The sequence below is a fragment of the Semicossyphus pulcher genome, unplaced genomic scaffold, assembly GCF_022749685.1.
Source record: "Semicossyphus pulcher isolate SPU_LCO1_2020_fin unplaced genomic scaffold, fSemPul1.0.p SCAF_9, whole genome shotgun sequence".
NCBI classification, from domain to species: Eukaryota; Metazoa; Chordata; class Actinopteri; order Labriformes; family Labridae; genus Semicossyphus; species Semicossyphus pulcher.
Window position 1 is genome coordinate 28,760,564 of NW_027211770.1, and position 18,804 is coordinate 28,779,367.

The 18,804-nt window shown below is 42.0% G+C and overlaps 1 protein-coding gene across 1 annotated transcript in view; it reads right to left on the reverse strand.

The window, feature by feature from the left end:
• dgkb (diacylglycerol kinase, beta) overlaps window positions 1–18,470 on the reverse strand; it is an 82,893-nt gene extending 64,423 nt beyond the window's left edge. Inside the window, exons 1-5 of the mRNA XM_069655572.1 lie at window positions 18,394–18,470; window positions 14,644–14,782; window positions 3,930–4,006; window positions 2,849–2,869; window positions 2,179–2,326 (exon numbers count right to left, since the gene is read on the reverse strand). Of these exons, the coding sequence (XP_069511673.1) occupies window positions 2,179–2,326; window positions 2,849–2,869; window positions 3,930–4,006; window positions 14,644–14,713 (316 nt within the window). The 5' untranslated portion in view covers window positions 14,714–14,782; window positions 18,394–18,470. The remainder of the gene's footprint in view (window positions 1–2,178; window positions 2,327–2,848; window positions 2,870–3,929; window positions 4,007–14,643; window positions 14,783–18,393) is intronic.
• Between the last annotated feature and the right edge of the window lie 334 nt (window positions 18,471–18,804).

Below are 18,804 nucleotides of genomic sequence, written 5' to 3' on the forward strand. Positions count from 1 at the left end.
AGTTACAACCGGAGCCAACCGTGGACGTCTGGTTATGTAGGAAGTGTTCTCCCGCAGTTACCGTTTATCACCATAGGTGTCACCAAAGAGAACTGAAATCTTCAAGGTTACATCTTTAAGTACATTATTTAAAGTCCTTTACACTCGTCATATTGAATCCTTTCTCTGGTTAGCTAACATATCCGTACACCCCTTAGTTTTCATGGGTCTAATCAAGGTTTTGCCAACTTCCTCATTTCCACATGCCGGCCATTTTCCTCTGAGGGTGGGAAGTTTGAATGCTGTTATCAAAAGAATTATCTATGCAGAATCTTTGGGCATTGGACAAGATTTTTGGTGTCTGAATTGTTCTGGTTCATCGAGTATCATCGTCCACTGGCATCTGATATCTTTTATTCATCCCTACAGCCAAACGGATTGGTACGCATCAGCAGTAATGCAGGCTTTGTACCGGACCGTTGTCGTGAAGAGGGAGCTGAGCCTGAAGGCAAAGCTTTCAATTTACCAGTCATTCTCCTTTCCAACCCTCACCTGTGGTCATGAGCTTTGGGTCGTGCCCGAACGATACAAGCAGCCGATATGAGTTTCCTCTGCAGGGTGTCTGGGCTCAGCCTTAGAGAGAGGGCAAGGAGCTCAGACATCCGGAGGGAGCTCGGAGTAGAGCCGCTACTCGCATCGAAATGAGCCAGTTGAGGTGGTTCGGGCATCTGATTAGGATGCCTCCTGGCGCCTCCCTGTGGAGGTTTTCTGGGCACGTTAAACGAGGGGGAGACCCCGGCGTAGACCCAGAGTTCACCGGAGGGATTATATAATCCGTCTGGCCTGGGAAAACTTCAGAATCTCCCAGGAGGAGCTGGAAAACTTTGCTGGAGAGAGGGACGCCTGGGTCAACTTAGTCTGCTGCGTAAGCGTAAGATAATAGATGGATGGATGAATAAATCTCTATAAACAGACGTCTGCATATGCACGCAGATAACGATCCAATTGTTGACCTCGTCTCCTCAACTCCCACTCAATTCTCGCTCCTTAAGTTGCTCGTCAGACTGTAAACGATGGCATCGCACAGAAAAGGAAGCTCTGGCTTGATTTGTTATGTCAAAGGACAATAAAGTTAATAATCTGTGCAGACACATGGACATTTTTAAATCGGTGACCATGTGCGGAGGCTACGGTCCTCAGTGCGGCGGCCCCGGGTTCAACTCCTGCCCTCGGCCCTTTGCCGCATGTCATCCCCCCACTCTCTCTTCCCCTGTATCCGGCTCTATCCACTGTCCTCTCTTCAAACAAAGGCATACAAAGTAATAAGAAAAAAAAACAAATCAAGTAATCCACCTGCAGTTTATCAGAGTTTATTAATGTAGCGCAGTGAGGACACAGATCTCTGTGTGTTTCCCCCTCCTCTCTGTGCTGCGAGTCTGCAGCACAGTGTTTTGTATTATACAATGTTTTTTAAAGTCTTATATGGTGAATGAGGCTCCATTTACATACAGAGCAGGAAAGTGAGATCCGATCACAAGTGCTCACTGAAGACGCATTCAAGGGGCTTAGTTAATGCCGGGTGTGATCCGCTGAGCTTGTCAACGGATCACCCAGAACACATGAGAATACCAGGTCTGTTAAAGGCCACAGTTTTACTCCAAAGCACCAAAGAGCCGTTCAAAAGAATCAGACTGTTTGTGAACATAAACATCACTTATCTTGTTCATCAACAACAACATCAACATTATTCACCTGAGATATGAAGCCAAGTTTCACTGCGGGGGGAAACTGTCAGAAACAACAGAGGTCTGAAGTGTTTGGTCTGCCATTTTAATATCTGTACCTCATTACAACAGCAGAATGAGAAATTAGTGTAAATGTTCTAAACAAACAAAAGCCTTGCCAAGACAATTGGCAGCTTCTCCACTACAATTTACTTTTTGTGCCACCGGGCTGGACTTGGCAGGAAGTACAGTACGTTATTACCTGAAGCCTTAAACGTAAATGATGATGATTTTACTCGGAAAAGAAAGTTAAGCTCTCAAAGTTTCAGATCAAGTCACTGGAAAAATGTTGTGAGGGGATCGGTGTCAAATTGTCTGCACAAAAGCTGCATCGGTTTCAGTCACTACAAAACAGGCAGCATGTTGTGTTTAAATCTGAAGGTTGTCAGGGTAAAGATTTCCTCTCCGAACTCACCAGACACTCTGGGTTTGTCAGAAGATGACGGGCTGGGTTTGGGTCCCTTGTTGCTAAACGACATGAAGAGGTGTTGACAGAACTCCTCGGGGAGTTCGCTTTCCAGGAACGTCTGCATGAAGACCTTGAAGCCCTCAAAGTCGATCTCCTAAAAACGACGACAGAAAAAGAGCATGTTGTTCGTCATGGTGAGGTGCAGTCGATGCCTTATAGGCCTCAAGGGAAAACAGATTTTTACGATGAGAAGAGCGTGTTGGTGTGATTCGCTTTTGGCAGAAAATCTGTGACTATCTTGAAAATGTTGCAGAGTTCACATTTCAGCTTTCTGCAGTCATGAAGATGCACAAAGTGCTGTTTGTGCTGTAGGCGATGAATCTATTTTCTATCTCTCAGTCTTGGAGCTTAGTCCGTCCTTGTGGCTGAATCTGAGAGTTGATTTTGCTAAATTGTGCTGACAAATACAGCTCAAGACGTAAGCGAGAAATCGTTACCTGTACATGTTTGCTCTAGAAATCCCTGTAAGTTAGTTTTTTCAATTTCTTTGCTTTAAAACGGCTTTATAGATTAGAGTTTGTCAGGGAGACCTTATGTGAACGCTCAGTAAAACACACACCATCAATAAATGAAAGAGAGAGAGAGAGAGAGAGAGAGAGGAGGAGGTAACAGTTACCTGGCTGAGGATTTCCTGCTTCTAAACCGGCAGCATTGCAGAAAGAAAGAAACCCAACATGGTCACGGATGTTTAACGAGGTTATTACATTCAAAGTGTGCAAAATGTTCTTTTCATACATGTGCCTGTAAAACACGACCAGAAAGACATGTTTGTACAGGATTAATTGTCACAACATCTGGGGAATCATAACTTGAGTCTTTGATGGGAATTTGAGGTAAAATGAACTCCACTTTTTTCTGGACTTTTATTGTGAAAAATAATGAAAACAAATAATGACTATTGAAACCCTGTAAAGTCTTTTTTCTGGGCTTTTATTGTGAAAAAAAAAGACTATTGAAACCCTTTAAAGTCTTTTTTCTGGGCTTTTATTTTGAAATATAATGAAAAATAATAACTATTGAAACCCTGTAAAGTCATTCTTCTGGGGTTTTATTTTGAAAAATAATTAAAAAAAATAACTTTTGAAACCTGTGAAGTCCTTTTTTAGGGCTTTTAATTTGAAAAATAATGAAACAATAATGACTATTGAAACCCTGTAAAGTCCTTTTTCTGGGCTTTTATTGTGAAAAATAATGACTATTGAAACCCTGTAAAGACATTCTTCTGGGGTTTTATTTTGAAAAATAATGAAAAAAATAACTATTGAAACACTGTATGTCCTTTTTCAGGGCTTTTATTTTGAAAAATAATTAAAAATAATAACTATTGAAACCCTTTAAAGTCCCTTTTCTGGGCTTTTATTCTGAAAAACTATGACAAAATAATGACTACTGAAACCCTGTAAAGGACACCTGTCAGCACTACACACAGATCCAACCTTGACTTTTTTAACACAGAGATACAGTCTAACTTACTAACAGTCCAAACTGTGTAAAAAGTATGTGGAGGAGTTCTTTTAACGCGGTCTGTAGCTCTGCCTAACATCCAACTTATTTATGACATGAATTTATGGTTTTGCAGAGAAGATCAGAGAAATTATTATTATTGTTATCATTATGCTCAATAGTGGCTCTTCACATGGCTGAATTTACTAGACTATAAAGTGTCTGTTATATAACACAGCATAAACAATACATACCTCCTCGGGATTGTATTTAGCCAACACGCCGTCTCCATGGAACTCCTGCAGCACATCCTTCAGCTTCTTGGTGGAGTCTGAGGAAACACGGTGAGGACGGGATTTGTGATTAAAGTGTGTTCTTCAAATGTGGCTTCTTTTAACGATAAAAATAACAAGGCAAGAAGACCGTTCTGGACCAAGCCACAGTCTTATGAATGGATATGAATTTTCTGGACTTTTCAGCATGTCTAGTCATACACCCTGACTTGGTCAGATGTTGCGTGGATACAGGATTGTTATGTTTGCAGGGCGATGAACCTCCATGTGCAAGTCAGGGCTGTGAACAGTAGCGTACCTTTGAACCAGAGCTGTAAATATTCTTGCAAACTTTAAGTGATATCAACTTGCTTTCAGAGGTTTGAAGATTAGATCATCTCAGTAACACTTCAATAAGTGCCGGTAAACTAAGACACAACAGTTAGCAGCACAGGTTAGCTTACAAGCATCTTGTGGCAAACGTGTGGACAATGAAATCATAAGAAAAGGAATTGTTCAGTATTTTTGAAGTACTTGCGTATTCGCCTCCTTTCTAAGAGTGAGGTGAGACATTTGACATCAATCTAACTTCTGTGCATTAAATACAGAGCTGAAGACAGAACATGGTTAGCCTAGCTAGCCAACGACTGAAAACTGGGGATAATGCTAATGTAATCCTGGCTCAAAAACAAAACAACTCTCTATTGTGCATTTTCCTGAAACCAGAAGATTGCTGTGAAACACAAATGTAGCAGACATTTTGATTTGTCTTGAAATGGCCCGCAGTAACATGACCACACTTTATTTGTTTTAAGAAATAAGAGCTGATTTAAGCCTTCAGTTACGGACTAAAGTAACTCAATCACACATTTGCTGAGGTGATTACTGAATCCTGCGGAGACTTCATGAGCCGTGCCGCTAACTCAATTAGCTGCACCACAGATAGCAGGTTCTAATGTTACTGAAGTTAATTAGATGTAACAATTTCTCACACTGGAGGGCCCGGTTCATCTGCGAGAAGAAGCTGGTCCCTGCTCATCTTCAATTACATTAGGATGGTTTGTTAAAGTTAGTGTTACAGATCAGGACCTCTCCTCCGAGCTCTGTGCAGGCTGCGTTAACACTTCGGCTCCTTCCCTTCTAAAGCTGTTCAGCACCAGACTACAAGCATAGGGCTTAAACTTGAACCTGCCTTTATGTCAACATGTACCCTGAGGTAAAACCGCAGTTCATGAAACTTCACAGCAGGTCACTGATTGGTAATCAGCAGGTGTGTTCGGGTTTAAGCCTTGTGGCTACCAAAAGAAAATACTTTATTGTTCTTTTGAAGACTTTGTGAAAATGAAAAACAAACATTGCCGCATGTTGTCAGATAAAAAAAACAGCCGATTAATTTAATGGCTGTAATCATTTTCCATCAGGAGCAAAGATATTACGACGTCAGACCCACGGCATCTACCTCCAAGTGGGTTGAGAAGGCCATTAGCAGTTATTGGCGAGTAGAATCGACCCAAATTGGAATAAGGGCAGCCAAGCCGAGCGGTGTAAGTGATCATGATGGGATAAAGCGTAGGAGGAAGTCAGGTGATGTAGTATAAGGAGGGAGAAAGTCCATGAGAGGAGGCGGTTCGGGTGGATTGATGGGTCAAATAAACACAGGACTTTATTGCAGGGGTTTGTGTCCTGTGTGAGACCAAAAGTGAAAGGAGACAGACCCGAAAGGGGACAGCACACTCCTTCCATACACAGATACATGTCTCTCATCCATGTGGGACATGTCAAATGGATTTCATTGCTCCTCTGGACATTTAGGGGACTAGCAGCACGTCCTGAGTCTTTTCCTTCAAACAAATTCCCATAAATATTGGACCTATTTCTCACAATTCACATATCTTCCAAACATCCTAGCTCTCAAGTAGCTGCTTCAGACGGACAAATGAGGAGAACATTTGCTTTCTCTGAGACCTGTTTCCGTCACACTCTTGCAAGATGTGGTAACCGGTATTTCGTCTCTCTGTTGGTGCAGAACCTTCAGTGCTGAGGTCTCCCTCCAACCAAACAAAACATAATACCAAAGGACATTTATACATGAAATCATCCATCCATCATCTTTAGCACTTACCCTGTTCAGGGTAGCGGGGGGCTGGAGCCCAGCTGTCATTGTGCGAGAGGCGGGGTACACCCTGGACTAATCCCCAGTCAATCACAGGGCTGACACTCAGAGACAGACAACCTTTCACGCTCACACTAACACCTACATTTCAGAGTCATCAATTAAACTAACGAGCATGTCTTTGGAAGCCAGAGGGAACCCACGCATGCACAGTGAGAACATGCATGCTCCACACAGAAAGGCCCACTCAGCCCGAACTTGGATTTGAACCAGGAACCTTCTAGCTGTGAGGTGACAGCGCTAACCACTGCACCACCGTGCAGCCTGAAACCAAAAGTTGAAATGAAAGGAAACACACTCATTTAGGAGACAGGAGTTGTCTACTACTCAGTAGCATTGATGCAGCTTGTAATGCGTCCTTGTTGTGACAGAAAATCTTTAGCTACATCCTGAACTTTACTTGACTTTACGTCCTTTCTTTATGGTTTCACTGAAGAACCATTTCAAACCAAAACCTCAACCTTTTTCTTAAATAAAACCATCATTTTGGTGCCTAAACTCTGACTTTTTCACAAGTAAAACGTGTTCATCCACGTTTGCATGATGGTGATGAAGGTCAGGTAAGGTTGTACATTTCTCTGCATGATTATGCATCTTCTAGCCTTACATGTGGATGCACTTGGCCTCGTCTGAAGCATTGAAATGGTAGCTTTAACCAAGGCCTCTGGCCATATTGGTTCCACTATGCGAGTTTAGGATTTGGCACCACAAACCGCAAATGGTATATCAGTTTTTCTGCCATTTTTAAACACAGTTATCCGGAAGAGACCTGATTATTAGATTTGATATCTTCTTTTTTTAAGAATTTTTTTTTGGCTTTTGCCTTTATTTGATAGAGACAAGAAATGTGTGAAGAGAGACAGGACATCTGGGGAGCAGAAAGTGGGAGACGACATGCAGCAAATGGTCAAAGAATGGGAGTCATAACTGCAGCCAGTGTGTCGAGGACTGTAGCCTCTGAATGTGGGGCACCTGCTCGACCAACTGAGCTAAACCAGCGCCCCTTGATTTGATATCTTCGTAAAGACTGAAGTTATTACAATATAGTGGGTTTTGAAGACACTGTGGGGGGTCTGGAGGATTCTCCCCTAGGATGTACAATAATACGGGCCAACTTCTTACCCGCACCTCTATTAAAAGATCGAGTTTGAGTTTTCCACCTGGACCTTGAACGCATCTCTTCTCTCCTCTTGTTGATACTTGTGTAGGGAAGCGTGCAGCGAGCGAGTTCTCGAGCAATTAAGAGAGAGAGAGCGGTAGAGTGATGGTGAATGTGAGCGGAGCAGAAAAGGGCTGGGAGTGAAGGCGTCAATGGGCAATATATTACATAGTATATTATATTAAATATGATGATTGAGGCTCGAGCCAGCGCCCAGAACGTGGAACAGTTTGACAACATTAAAACAGAGATAGCACGTCTCTCGTTCTGTAAATAAGTAAACACCTACTTTGTGTTTCCATTCTCTAGATGCTGTAAAATATGAGTACCATTAATTTGCATTTGAGCACCTCTTAACAGCTTATTTGTTGGTTGTATCATCCCAACGCCTCCATCACACATGGCTTTATTTCTTTGATTTTCCCAGGATGCATTTTACCGACAGTGAGCAGAAATAAAAGCCTCACATTGGAATTCATGTCTTCATTACTGACCATCTTTATTAGCACGCCGTCTACACAAACCATTACAGAGCAGCGTGATTACGTCTCTGCTGATTGCCTGTCACATTCAGCAGGCACCAGTGAATTCAAATGTTTGTCCTCTCTCAGGCTGATGATTGAAGCATTGTGCTGCTGCGGTAATCAGAGGACTACACTAATTCCATGTTCAATGCTTCACCTTGAAAAGTTTAAGAATTTTCCCGCAGTGAAGCAGCTCCACTCCGCACAAAAGCAACTACATTACATAAAGAGGAGCTCTTATTGTTGTGAGGCCGATCATAAGGGCCTGATGGGCCACACAGCTATTAAAATGTTATGAAAGTGTGCACGGCTCTTTAATGAGAAGGAAGGGAGAGATACTGTAGGTGATGCCTATTGTTGCAGCTCAGAGAAGGAGGTATTTTATAACCTGCAGCTGCACAAAGAGACGCCCGGAGCTCGTTGAAACATGATTATCCAAATCCGTCTAGCGTGCACACACGCCTGCACGCACACATGCACACACACACACACTCCTCAGTCCTCCTTTGCTGCTCGGCTTTTTTTTCATCCCACGCAATTTTCATTTCAAGCTTAATTGTTAATCCTCGCGTCGCTGAACGTTTTCTTCTTTAATTCAATGTACGCCTTCTCAGCCACCTGCGAGAAAATATTTGCAATACAAGAAGCAGAACCTTTCTGGCTCTTAAGTGTAACATCTGTAAGACAGAGCAGGAGAGTCTATCTGAAACCTGACCTCACTCCTTCACACAAAAGGCTCAATGAATTAACATCACGCTGCACTCCAGAGAAGATCCTCTACAATGTCGGGTAAAGACCATAAATGTTTCAAACATCACATTTAACTCACACATCAAACAAACAAGCTCAGCTGCAGTATGTTTACATCTCTTCCTCTTGAGTTAAATATGTTAGATATAAAACAAAATATCATATACAACTCAGTCATACCGTCCCTCTCTATCAAGGACAACCAACTTTTCTTTTTCACGAACTAAAACTTCACCATCAAAGCACTCATTTAGTTTATGCAAATATAATCGACATTTCTGTCCCACAAAAAAAGAAAACAGGAAAGAAAATACCAGAAAGAAAACAGACCCTTATTATTTCAATGGTAGTTAATTTGTTCCTTTCGATGCCTTTCATCTTTACATGTTCAAATAATAAAACATTTAATTATAAAAGTGTTTAAGTGAAGGAGGGTTTGTGAGTTTACAAAAGAAGTTTCTTTAACATGATTGAATAAAAAATTATATTCCAGCTCTGCTGATCGAACACAATCCTGTGAAATTAGGTTTTTCTGTCCTGTGATCTTTGAGATTGTGTGTGTCTTTCTCGTTGTTGTTGTTGTTGATGTGTGCGTTATGTATTCCCTCGAGGATTTCGCAGGCTATATCTGTGATTGCTGCGGCCTAAAGTGCCTGATTTCGCTGCAGATTTTTAAAAAAGGTGGAATGCAAGCTGTGATGTTTTGAGGCTTTTCTGTGTTTAACACGTTACATCCACAGTGAGCTACAAACGCTACAATAAAGCAAAGCTTCTGGTCAATTTCCAGGTCAAATAAATGTGTGAAACTAGAGAAAATTGGAATAGTAATTTCGCACTGCACTATCCATGTCCAAAGACGAACCGACACATTATGTTTTACATTTAAGTTGTTATTTTGGCTGCTAAGCTTGTATAAAACCACTGATAAGAGAAGGCGATTACTATCTCATTGTACAAACAGTCTGTGAGATCAACGCTGACTCACATGTTGTTTGGTGATGTTTATACAACATTGCAGACCTATGAAGATCAGTACTGGGTGATGTAGATGTCAATGGCGGATCATGGAGCATATTGGACCTCCACTGACGCGACTCTCTGTCTATACGGCTCTGGATACTTTGTTTGGGGAGCAGGCGGGGCTGCTCCTCCGCGGCTCGTCCGCTGTCCTTACCTGCTGTCAAACACGTTGTCCTCGGCCTCATAAGGACAGTCCTTGTAACACATGTAACAAAATATAAGGATGAGGTGGGATTGGGAGGTTTCTATTTTTATTATTATCTTTTCAAATAGAATTAGCGTTAAACTTGTTTTCTAGAAGGCCTTTATGAACTGCAAGTTCATTTCCTCTTTCTCTTTCTAGACGAGTCATTTTAAAGCTTTTATCATTGTAATTAAAATATACTATATATATATATTTTGTCTTATTTAACTTTATTTCACTGATTTTTATTTATTTATGTCAGACCCTTTATTGTGTTTATTGATTTTAAATAATCATATCTGTTGTTTTTTCCCCATGTCAAGCACTTTAAATGAAAGGAGCTATACAAATAAGCGGAGTGTAGCTGAGTGTCTTTCTTTGTTCCGTTCAAATGCGAATAAAGAAAATTATTAATACAGAACACGAGAGAGAGAGAGCAGGGGAGTTCCTCCGAGTCAGAAACAATGTTGTAACCAGGCACGCACCAATTAAAGGGAGATATGCCATTAGCGAGTGAAACAGTGGTACAAAGATCCTCTGTGAAAGGCATTAATTATTAAGATTCATACTTGGTGCTCTGAATAGCACATTAAGGAGGCAGCGGTTTAAATGCTGCAAAGATGTCATGTTGGAAACTAAATGAGCTCTTAAAATATATCTTGATAAAAAAAAAGGTGAGCACCTAACAGCCTCCTTTTCATATCTGTCTTAAACTTTATGTGGGTGGTGCACAACATCCCGCAGTTAGCCTGCCAGGTAGCATCACATTTTCCATCCCTGGTACCATTTCAAATGATGAAACGTGTCAACATCTCGGAGCGTAACATAAACTGCAGGCATCCAGAGCTCAGTGTGCTGAGCAGGGGAGCCGTTTGTTGGGCTGAGGATGAATCATTCAGAGCTAAAACGGCTCCAAACAGATTAAACGCTCCAGCAGCTCCAGATTCCTACATCAGCAACATGAACATGCAGGCGGCGATAACAATGTCAGAGTATTTATCATTAAACATGCAGGACGTTTGAGATTAACCACAGAGGGTTGAATCAAAGTGCAGTTTATAGCAGAAGCAGGAACGCTCATGTTATTGTTAGCTTGGCGGTTTGATGCTAGCAGAGAGAATGTGTCCTCATGTGTGAGGAGGATTACTGAAGGTATGAAAGAAGAAATGTGACTCAGATGACTATTTTAGTAAAAACACAAGATGATGAAGAGAAAATTTGCCTGAAGTCAAAGCTCTCAACACTTTTGGTAGTAGAGGGAAGCGACAAAACAGACACACAGAAATGAAGAGAAGGATACTTCACCGTTTTGGGACATAGCTACTTTGTAGCACGATTTGTTTAACCTAAATGTTAGCTTAGCAGAAGACAGCTAACCTTCAACAAAAGTAGGAAACAACACCTTCCATCAACTACTTGTTTTATTTGTTGTTGTAGCGCCTTGGCAAACAGCCTAGCCTCCAAATGTTTAAAGCTAACAGCCTCAATGCTAGCTTGTGAACTTTAGCCTAAATGTTAGCTTAGCACAAGACAGCTAACCTTCAACAATAGTAGGAAAAACAGATCTTCCACAAACTACTTGTCTTATTTGCTGTTGTAGCATGTAGCAAACAGGCTAGCCTCCAAATATTTAAAGCTAACAGCCTCAATGCTAGCTTGTGAACTTTAGCCTAAATGTTAGCTTAGCAGAAGATAGCTAACATTCATCTACAATAAAAAAATAATTATGCACCTTCCATCAACTACTTGTGTTATTTGCTGCTGTAGCGCGTTAGCAAACAGGCTAGCCTCCAAATGTTTAAAGCTAACAGCCTCAATGCTAGCTTGTGAACTTTGTACCCGGCTGTTGCTAATCAGTCATTAATGCGTGATCTTAATACTCATCAAACCACTTATAGACTTATGATTTATTTACTTGAATGACTACGTTAGAGGTGTTAAAACCTTTGATGCTATGAGGCTAGCAGTTTCACAGCTGCCTGCAGTCTTCGTTGTGCTAATCATGTCATGAATCTATCAGTGCTAACTGCACCAAGTCTAACTCGAGGTAAATAACAAATGCTGTACAGTCACAAAACACTTGTTCTGAATGGCACAAGGACGACACAAACTCTCATACAGAAGCCTTTTTAAAGAGCTTTATGTCTGATCCTGAAAAACTGTTTTATCCTGCAAATGAAAAAATAAATCTGCTGGTGAAAAGTCAATTAAAATGAACGTTCTTTCATAATGAACACTTTGCGTCCCTGACTCATACATACATACAAGAACAGTTTCGTAATCTAAACTTCTTGACTACCACAAGTGCTTCAACTACATTCGGCAAACCCCTTTTACCGCACAAACCTTAATTTATCCTTAAAAAGTTTTTTTCATCTTGGTGAATGCCACCTGTTCATGGGCAGGTAAATGGAAAATGGTAAATGGACTGTACTTACATAGCGCTTCTCTGGTCTCCCGACCACTCAAAGCACTTTTACACTACATGTCACATTCACCCTTTCACACTCACATTCACACACTGATGGCAATCAATCAAGGACAACTGTGAAAAACAGATGTGTGACAATTAAAGGGCTCAATTTGGTGCAACAATTACTTAAAAGAATGTAGGTATATATATTTGAAAGATATAAACTATTAGATCATATTGTTTCGTTATTATAATTCTTTTGACCAAAACTGGGAACTGGCCGACGATAATGTTCTGTTTTTGTTTTATGTCTGCGTTAAAATACTTTTGATAAAGATGGTGTGCTTCTTTATTATAATCTATCTTTGTGTGCTTTTTTCCTTTGTCTTGTTTCATTTAAGTAATTAGGCACAATAAGCTCAGGCTTCAGCCTACACCCTTTTTATCTGTCAAAAAATGAGCTTGTTTTATTTATTTATTTTTTTCCTTGTTTGATATGAGACTAATTATTCAAACATTCAAATGCTTTGTTACAGTATGTTTAGATATGACTGAACTGTCCAATCAGTATCTTTGCACATTCGTAACCGATGGCTATGCCCTCAGGAACAATTTGTGGGTTCGGGGTTCAGCGTCTGGCCCAAGGACACTTCGACATGTGACTGTAGCAGTCAGGGATCGAACCCCCAACCTTCCGATTGAGGGACGATCGACTCTATCGCTGAGCCACAAGTGCATGTTTGTGTGGGAAGATCACGAACAAGAAGTCCTGCTGACAGAAGATCGTAACTAATTTAGCTGTGACAGCAGGGGTACTATGGGACCACACTGCACTTGAATGTGAACACGTCAGAGATAAGGTAAGAATAGTTTGATGTCTAATTAAATTTGAGCTAAAACAAAGCGATCAATGACAAAAGATGGTCGAGGGGGGATTAGAGAATACTACACAGGGCTGGATGCCTCACTGTCAGGTGTTATAATAAATATACACCTGGACTGCCAGTTGTATAAGGATTGATTTTTCCTTTGTGCTGTACTTACTGTAGTGGCAAAAGATGTCCTGCCACAATACGCATACCCTATATATATATATATTTCTAATTCAATTTCAAGAGGATTACGTGTAGCTGACAGGCCTTGGCCACTTTTGAATGAAGCTGTAGACAAGTGCCACATATCTGCTGGTACACTCTGGTTACACTAGCATTAAACTCCAACTCCGCCAACGAACAAGAGTATCCGTCTCTTTAGAAGTGAAATGCTCCACTATAATTGCAAGCTAGATGTTAACATTTATTAAAACGTTTTAATTAAAAACAGCTTCCTGCTTTTGCTGAGAGCATGAGAGTGAAAACTTTCAGTAAACAGGCTGTGAAACTAAAATAATTTGCTGAAATTCTCTGTGGGTTTGTCGCCCACTTTCACATAAAGCCGTGTTATTTGAGTCATTAAATGGAACGATTAGTGCAGCTTTAAAACCGTAGCTAACCAGTATAAGCTGACGGGTTAGCAAAGATGCAAACATAATCAACCATATATATTTTATAAAAAGATTTCAGCTCCCTATAAGTGAAGCCAAACCCTCTCTATCGCCCCCTGCTGACTGGCTGCTGTAAAGCTCATAAAGCCCGCCTCCTCCATGTTAACAGATGGGACATGAGTCAAACTATGTAATCAAAATAGACGTTCTCAAACATGGTTTCTGTCATCATAGTTAGTTCTTATCATGCTGATTTATGTCCACGTGTTATTTTATTTTAGCGCTGTTGCCTCACAGCTAGACAGTTCCTGGTTTGAATGCTGGTTCAGACGTAGTGGGCCTTTCTGTGTGGAGTTTGCATGTTCTCCCCGTGCATGCGTGGGTTCTCTCCAGGTACTCCGGCTTCCTCCCACAGTCCAAAGACATGCTCGTTAGGTTCATTAGTGACTCTAAAATTGCCCGTAGGTGTGAATGTGAGCGTGACACGTCTCTATGTGTCAGCCCTGTGATTGACTGGCGATCGGTCCGGGGTGCAACCCCCGCCTCTCGCCCAGTGACAGCTGGGATCAGCTCCTGCCCCCCCCGCGATCCTGAACAGGATAAGCAGTATAGATAATGGATGGATGGATAGTTAATTGATGCTATAAAAAGGGGGTGTAACGTCATGATTGACAGCTCTGTTGACAGATCCGGCTCCTGCAGCGTTCAGCTCCCGAGTAGCAGATTAGAGGAGGCCACTTACTAATCACACCTTTCTTATTTGTTCTGTTTTGTTCAGAGACTGAAGATTTAAAAGTTATATTAAAAGTTCAATAATGTTCACAGCTCTTGTTGACTTAGATGCTTCAATGGTTGCCTGCAAGTGTCGTACTGTATGTTACCTGGAAAATTACTGTTCTTGAAGTGCAGGATCATCACACGTACAAAGAGACACCTTCGGAAATCAAATAATCTCCTCATCACAGACACAGAGAGTGCTTCTTTACTCACACTGGGTGTACTCCTGCAGCAGGGCGAATTCAGCCGGGGTCAGTGTGACCCATTTGTCCTGGCTGCTCATCGTGTTCAGACCTCGCCTCCGCGTCCGCCGAGCATTCCCCTTCAGCAACACACGGCCGGGCGTCTCACACTGCAAAACACATCAGATCACCTGTCCCATTAACGGCTGCACACATCTCTGACAAAGCAGGTTAGACACACCAGGCATGAGGATGAATGGACACAGGGCTGTGGATGCTTGTGAGTAATTGGCTGGTTGTTTCTGTGTTGTTTAAGGTCATAAATAAAGTAGATATATCCATACAAACAGATCACAATGGCATATTTTTCCCACAAGACACTATGTTTTCCTGCCTCTGTGCAGATGTCATCTCATCGCCAACAGACAAAATGTTCCTGGATGGTTTCCAGTGTCGTTGCAGGGACTTGACATTTCAGGCACTGACATTCATGTTCGTCATGTGGTGCAGGACGGAGACAGATTACAGATTCTACTCTTATTTGAAATTAACTGAGACATTCAGTGACGTGCGGTCAGGAGAGGCAGGGGAGGCAGAGCCTCACCTGTCATCATAAATAAAATATATATATATAAACAGATAAATTAAATGGTTATATTTATCAAATGGTTTGAACTATAAACTGATTTTCCATTTAACTTAAACAATTTGGATCGTTTTTTATTAAAAATCGCTGAATTTTCACATTTCCGTTCAAATACGGGGAAGAGACGCACAGTGAGGCAGCAGCAAGCTGAGCCTCACCTTGGATTGCGCAATCCCTCACAAACTGTGCTCTGCCATGCAATGAGAGCGTGTTACTGTCTCTCTGTATGTCGCCAATAAAACACTTTCAAACACTTTTAATATATGCCCCCCTGGCTTTCCATAGTTTAGCTGATGTATATAATATATGTGTGTAACCTGTTTAGTGTGCTCAGCGATCTTACAACGGCAGTGAAGAGGCACTGGGTGAGGCAGGCAGTTTTCTTGCCTCAACGTAGGGGGCGCTGGTGAGCCCAGAAATGTTTATGCTACTCCGCAGCTGCAGAGTAAGTGGCAGGTCAGTGGCAGGTCAGTGGCAGCTGCCTCAGACACCGGCAACTGGAGTGGAAGGCAGGAAGTGCCACTACTCGCTGCCGCTGCCACGAATTGAGCCAGCCCTTGCTGTCAAATGGTGAATAATCTACTCTGTTGTTGGGTTCATATATTTGTAAATCTGATTCTGATGGAGTCAGTGCCTCACCAGCCATGAACCTCACCGCACGTCACTCGAGACATTGTTACAGACAGAAGCAAACAGAGGACCTAAAATCACATTAAAGAAAGTGTTTGTGTGTACCAAGGGAAACAGTTGATTGTATAACTTCTCTCTGATGTATTTATTGATTAATATTCATTTTAAAAGTCACTATCTATCACCGAAAGAGGTAACACAATGGTGACTGAGCCTATGGCCCACTGATGAAAGCCTTTGCATTTGCAGTATTACAGACTTCACAAGCGGCGCCAAGTTAGTGACGCGTTTTCCATCAGCCAGCAGTGGTTGGTCTGCCAGAGAGGGTAGGCGGAGCTAAGCGGCAGTTTTTCCGCTCTCTGCAAGTGTTGCGAGTAAACAGTAATCTACTATGGCTGAACAAACAAAGAAAAGATGGATGACTACAGATACAACTTCAACAAGAAGTGAAAATCCAAAGAAAAAGAAACAAACTCGACGCTCAGATGAAGCAAACAGTCTGAAAAGGAAAGCGACCGTCAACCAGGAAAATCAAGAGTTACAACCGGAGCCAACCGTGGACGTCACACATGCAGCACTGTCTGGATATCTGGGAAGTGTGCTCCCGCAATTACCGTTTATCGCCAAAGGTGCCGCCAAAGAGAACGACACTGAGATCTTCGAGATTACAACTCTAAATCAGCATCTCTCTCTTCATGTCACGGTCAGCCCAATCCGGATGTGAACCACTGAAAACCTCCTGAATGTGATCAAGAGGGAGATGGACGGTCAAGAGCCATCGAACAAAGACGAGCTGCTCCAAGAGCGGCCGAACGTCACCCAGCAGCACTGTGACAGACTGGAGGAGAGCATGCAGAGATGCATGAACGCTGTGATTAAAAACCAGGTTATTCCTGAGTTAAGACACTAGTATTCTGTTTTTTCAACATGAATGTGTTTTCTTTGCATTATTTGAGCTCTGAAAAACTTATTTTTGTTTTCTTAATCAGTCGTCATTTTCTGCAAATAAAAGACCTCAATGAGAAAATTTGATTTGGAAGTCGGAGAAATGTTGTTTACAAGAAAACAAAAGTTCATTTTACACAAACCTATTTTTTTCCAGAGCTGTATCTTCCTGATTTTTCAAATGTAAAGGGATATTTGTGTATAGTGTATTATGTGATGTTTGCAACAAGTGAAAGAGATGTGAAAGGGTCTAAATTATTTTGGGCCTTAAAGATGCGCTGGTGCTGCTTTCCAAACGACCTCGCATTATCCCGACTGGTTGCTATGATGACAACACTGGCTGGACCTTAATTATTATTTTTTAACCGAGTCTAATTTGTATTGTTTCATTGGAGGTTAATTAGATGCTGTTTGTGTTTCTGCATTTATCTGAGGCTGAATATATAGCAACAGTAAAGCCAGTCATTAATGTGTGTTCTAATAATTCAATTAACTTGTTTTATGACAATTAACATCATCAAATTCATCGTGAGTTTGGTGCATGATGGCAGTTAAACTCAAATACACATCAGAGCTGCGCTGGTTTATACAACCTCACGACTCTGCCTTTGAGAGTTACACAACCTTGCTTTCAATCGTGTTTGTACATAAGAAGGCTGCATGTAATTGGATGTTTGTGTATGTGTCAGTCAGGCATCTGTGTGTGTGTGTGTGTGTTAGTGTACACGTGTGTCAGTGTGATACACCACCAGGGAAGCATTTGCTCCAATTACTGTGCACTAAACCCTGGATCAACAAGTGGCCTGCTCATTCATGTGGAGGATAGATGTGCCTGACAACAATATTCATCTCTGTGCTTTTTCGTGAGGCACAAAGGTTTCTCTCTGCGTGCATGTAAGTGTGCATCCATGCGTGAGTACATGTGCCACATGAAAAGACCCTTACATAAACAAAAGCTGCATAAATTATTAAGACAGAATCATTATTTTTGTATAGACTTCACGAAAAAGGGGACGGAGGCAGTCGACACAATGTGCAGCCACCGGTGCTGCTGTGCTCACACGCTGCGTGCGTGGGAATCAGCCACCCTCGCACAAACTTTGATCTGCCGCTGGAGCTGGAACTAAATAACGCTCTGCAGTGTTTTATTTAATGTTTCACACAGACGGCAAGAAAAGGAGCTGATGGAAAATCTGATTTGTGACAAATCTCCAGTGAATTCCAACACAGTGATAGCATCTCTTATATAGGACTGATGTGTGCAGTGTGTTCCTGCTGTGCTCTGCTCTGCTATCATCCTCTCTCTCTCTCTCTCTCTGCAGTGCAGCCTCACAAAAAACTCGGGCATCCTTTCATCTATAAAATAAAAATCCATTTACACAAAATGTTATCAGATCTCCTTCGCCGTCCTCCAGCGGTGCAGGGAGGGGGTTCAGAAGAGGAAGATTAGAGCTGAAGACACAGCTGTTGCCATGAATGACACGGACACGGGTGCAGCATGTAGTGGTCACTGCGACACACAGCACCATGAATGAGATGTGATATCAACATGCCGCTCACCTGCTGCAGAGCTGGAGTCCAACAGAAGACGAGGGAGGAGTCCTCCAGGCAGATGTTTCCAGATGAGAGATCCTCAGTCACATTCCTGCCGTGTGTGTGTGTGTGTGTGTGTGTGTGTCAATCCTCCGGGTCTCCTTCTGTCAGCTGCAAGGCGAGAGAGTGTGTTTGTAATTAGCCGGAGTGTGAGAGTGTGTGTCGACGAAGGAGCAGCAGCAGCAGCTCTCTCCACCGCATGTCAGTGTGTGAGTATGTGGAGGTTTGTTTTTCTCCAGTGGAGTCTGGTCAGAGCAGAGAGAGAGAGAGAGAGAGAGAGAGAGCGAGAGAGAGAGAATTACCCAGCGCTGCTCTGCCTGCAATGATCAGTTTCCATACTCCCGCTCGCTCACGTCACATCCCTCTCCTCCTCTCCTC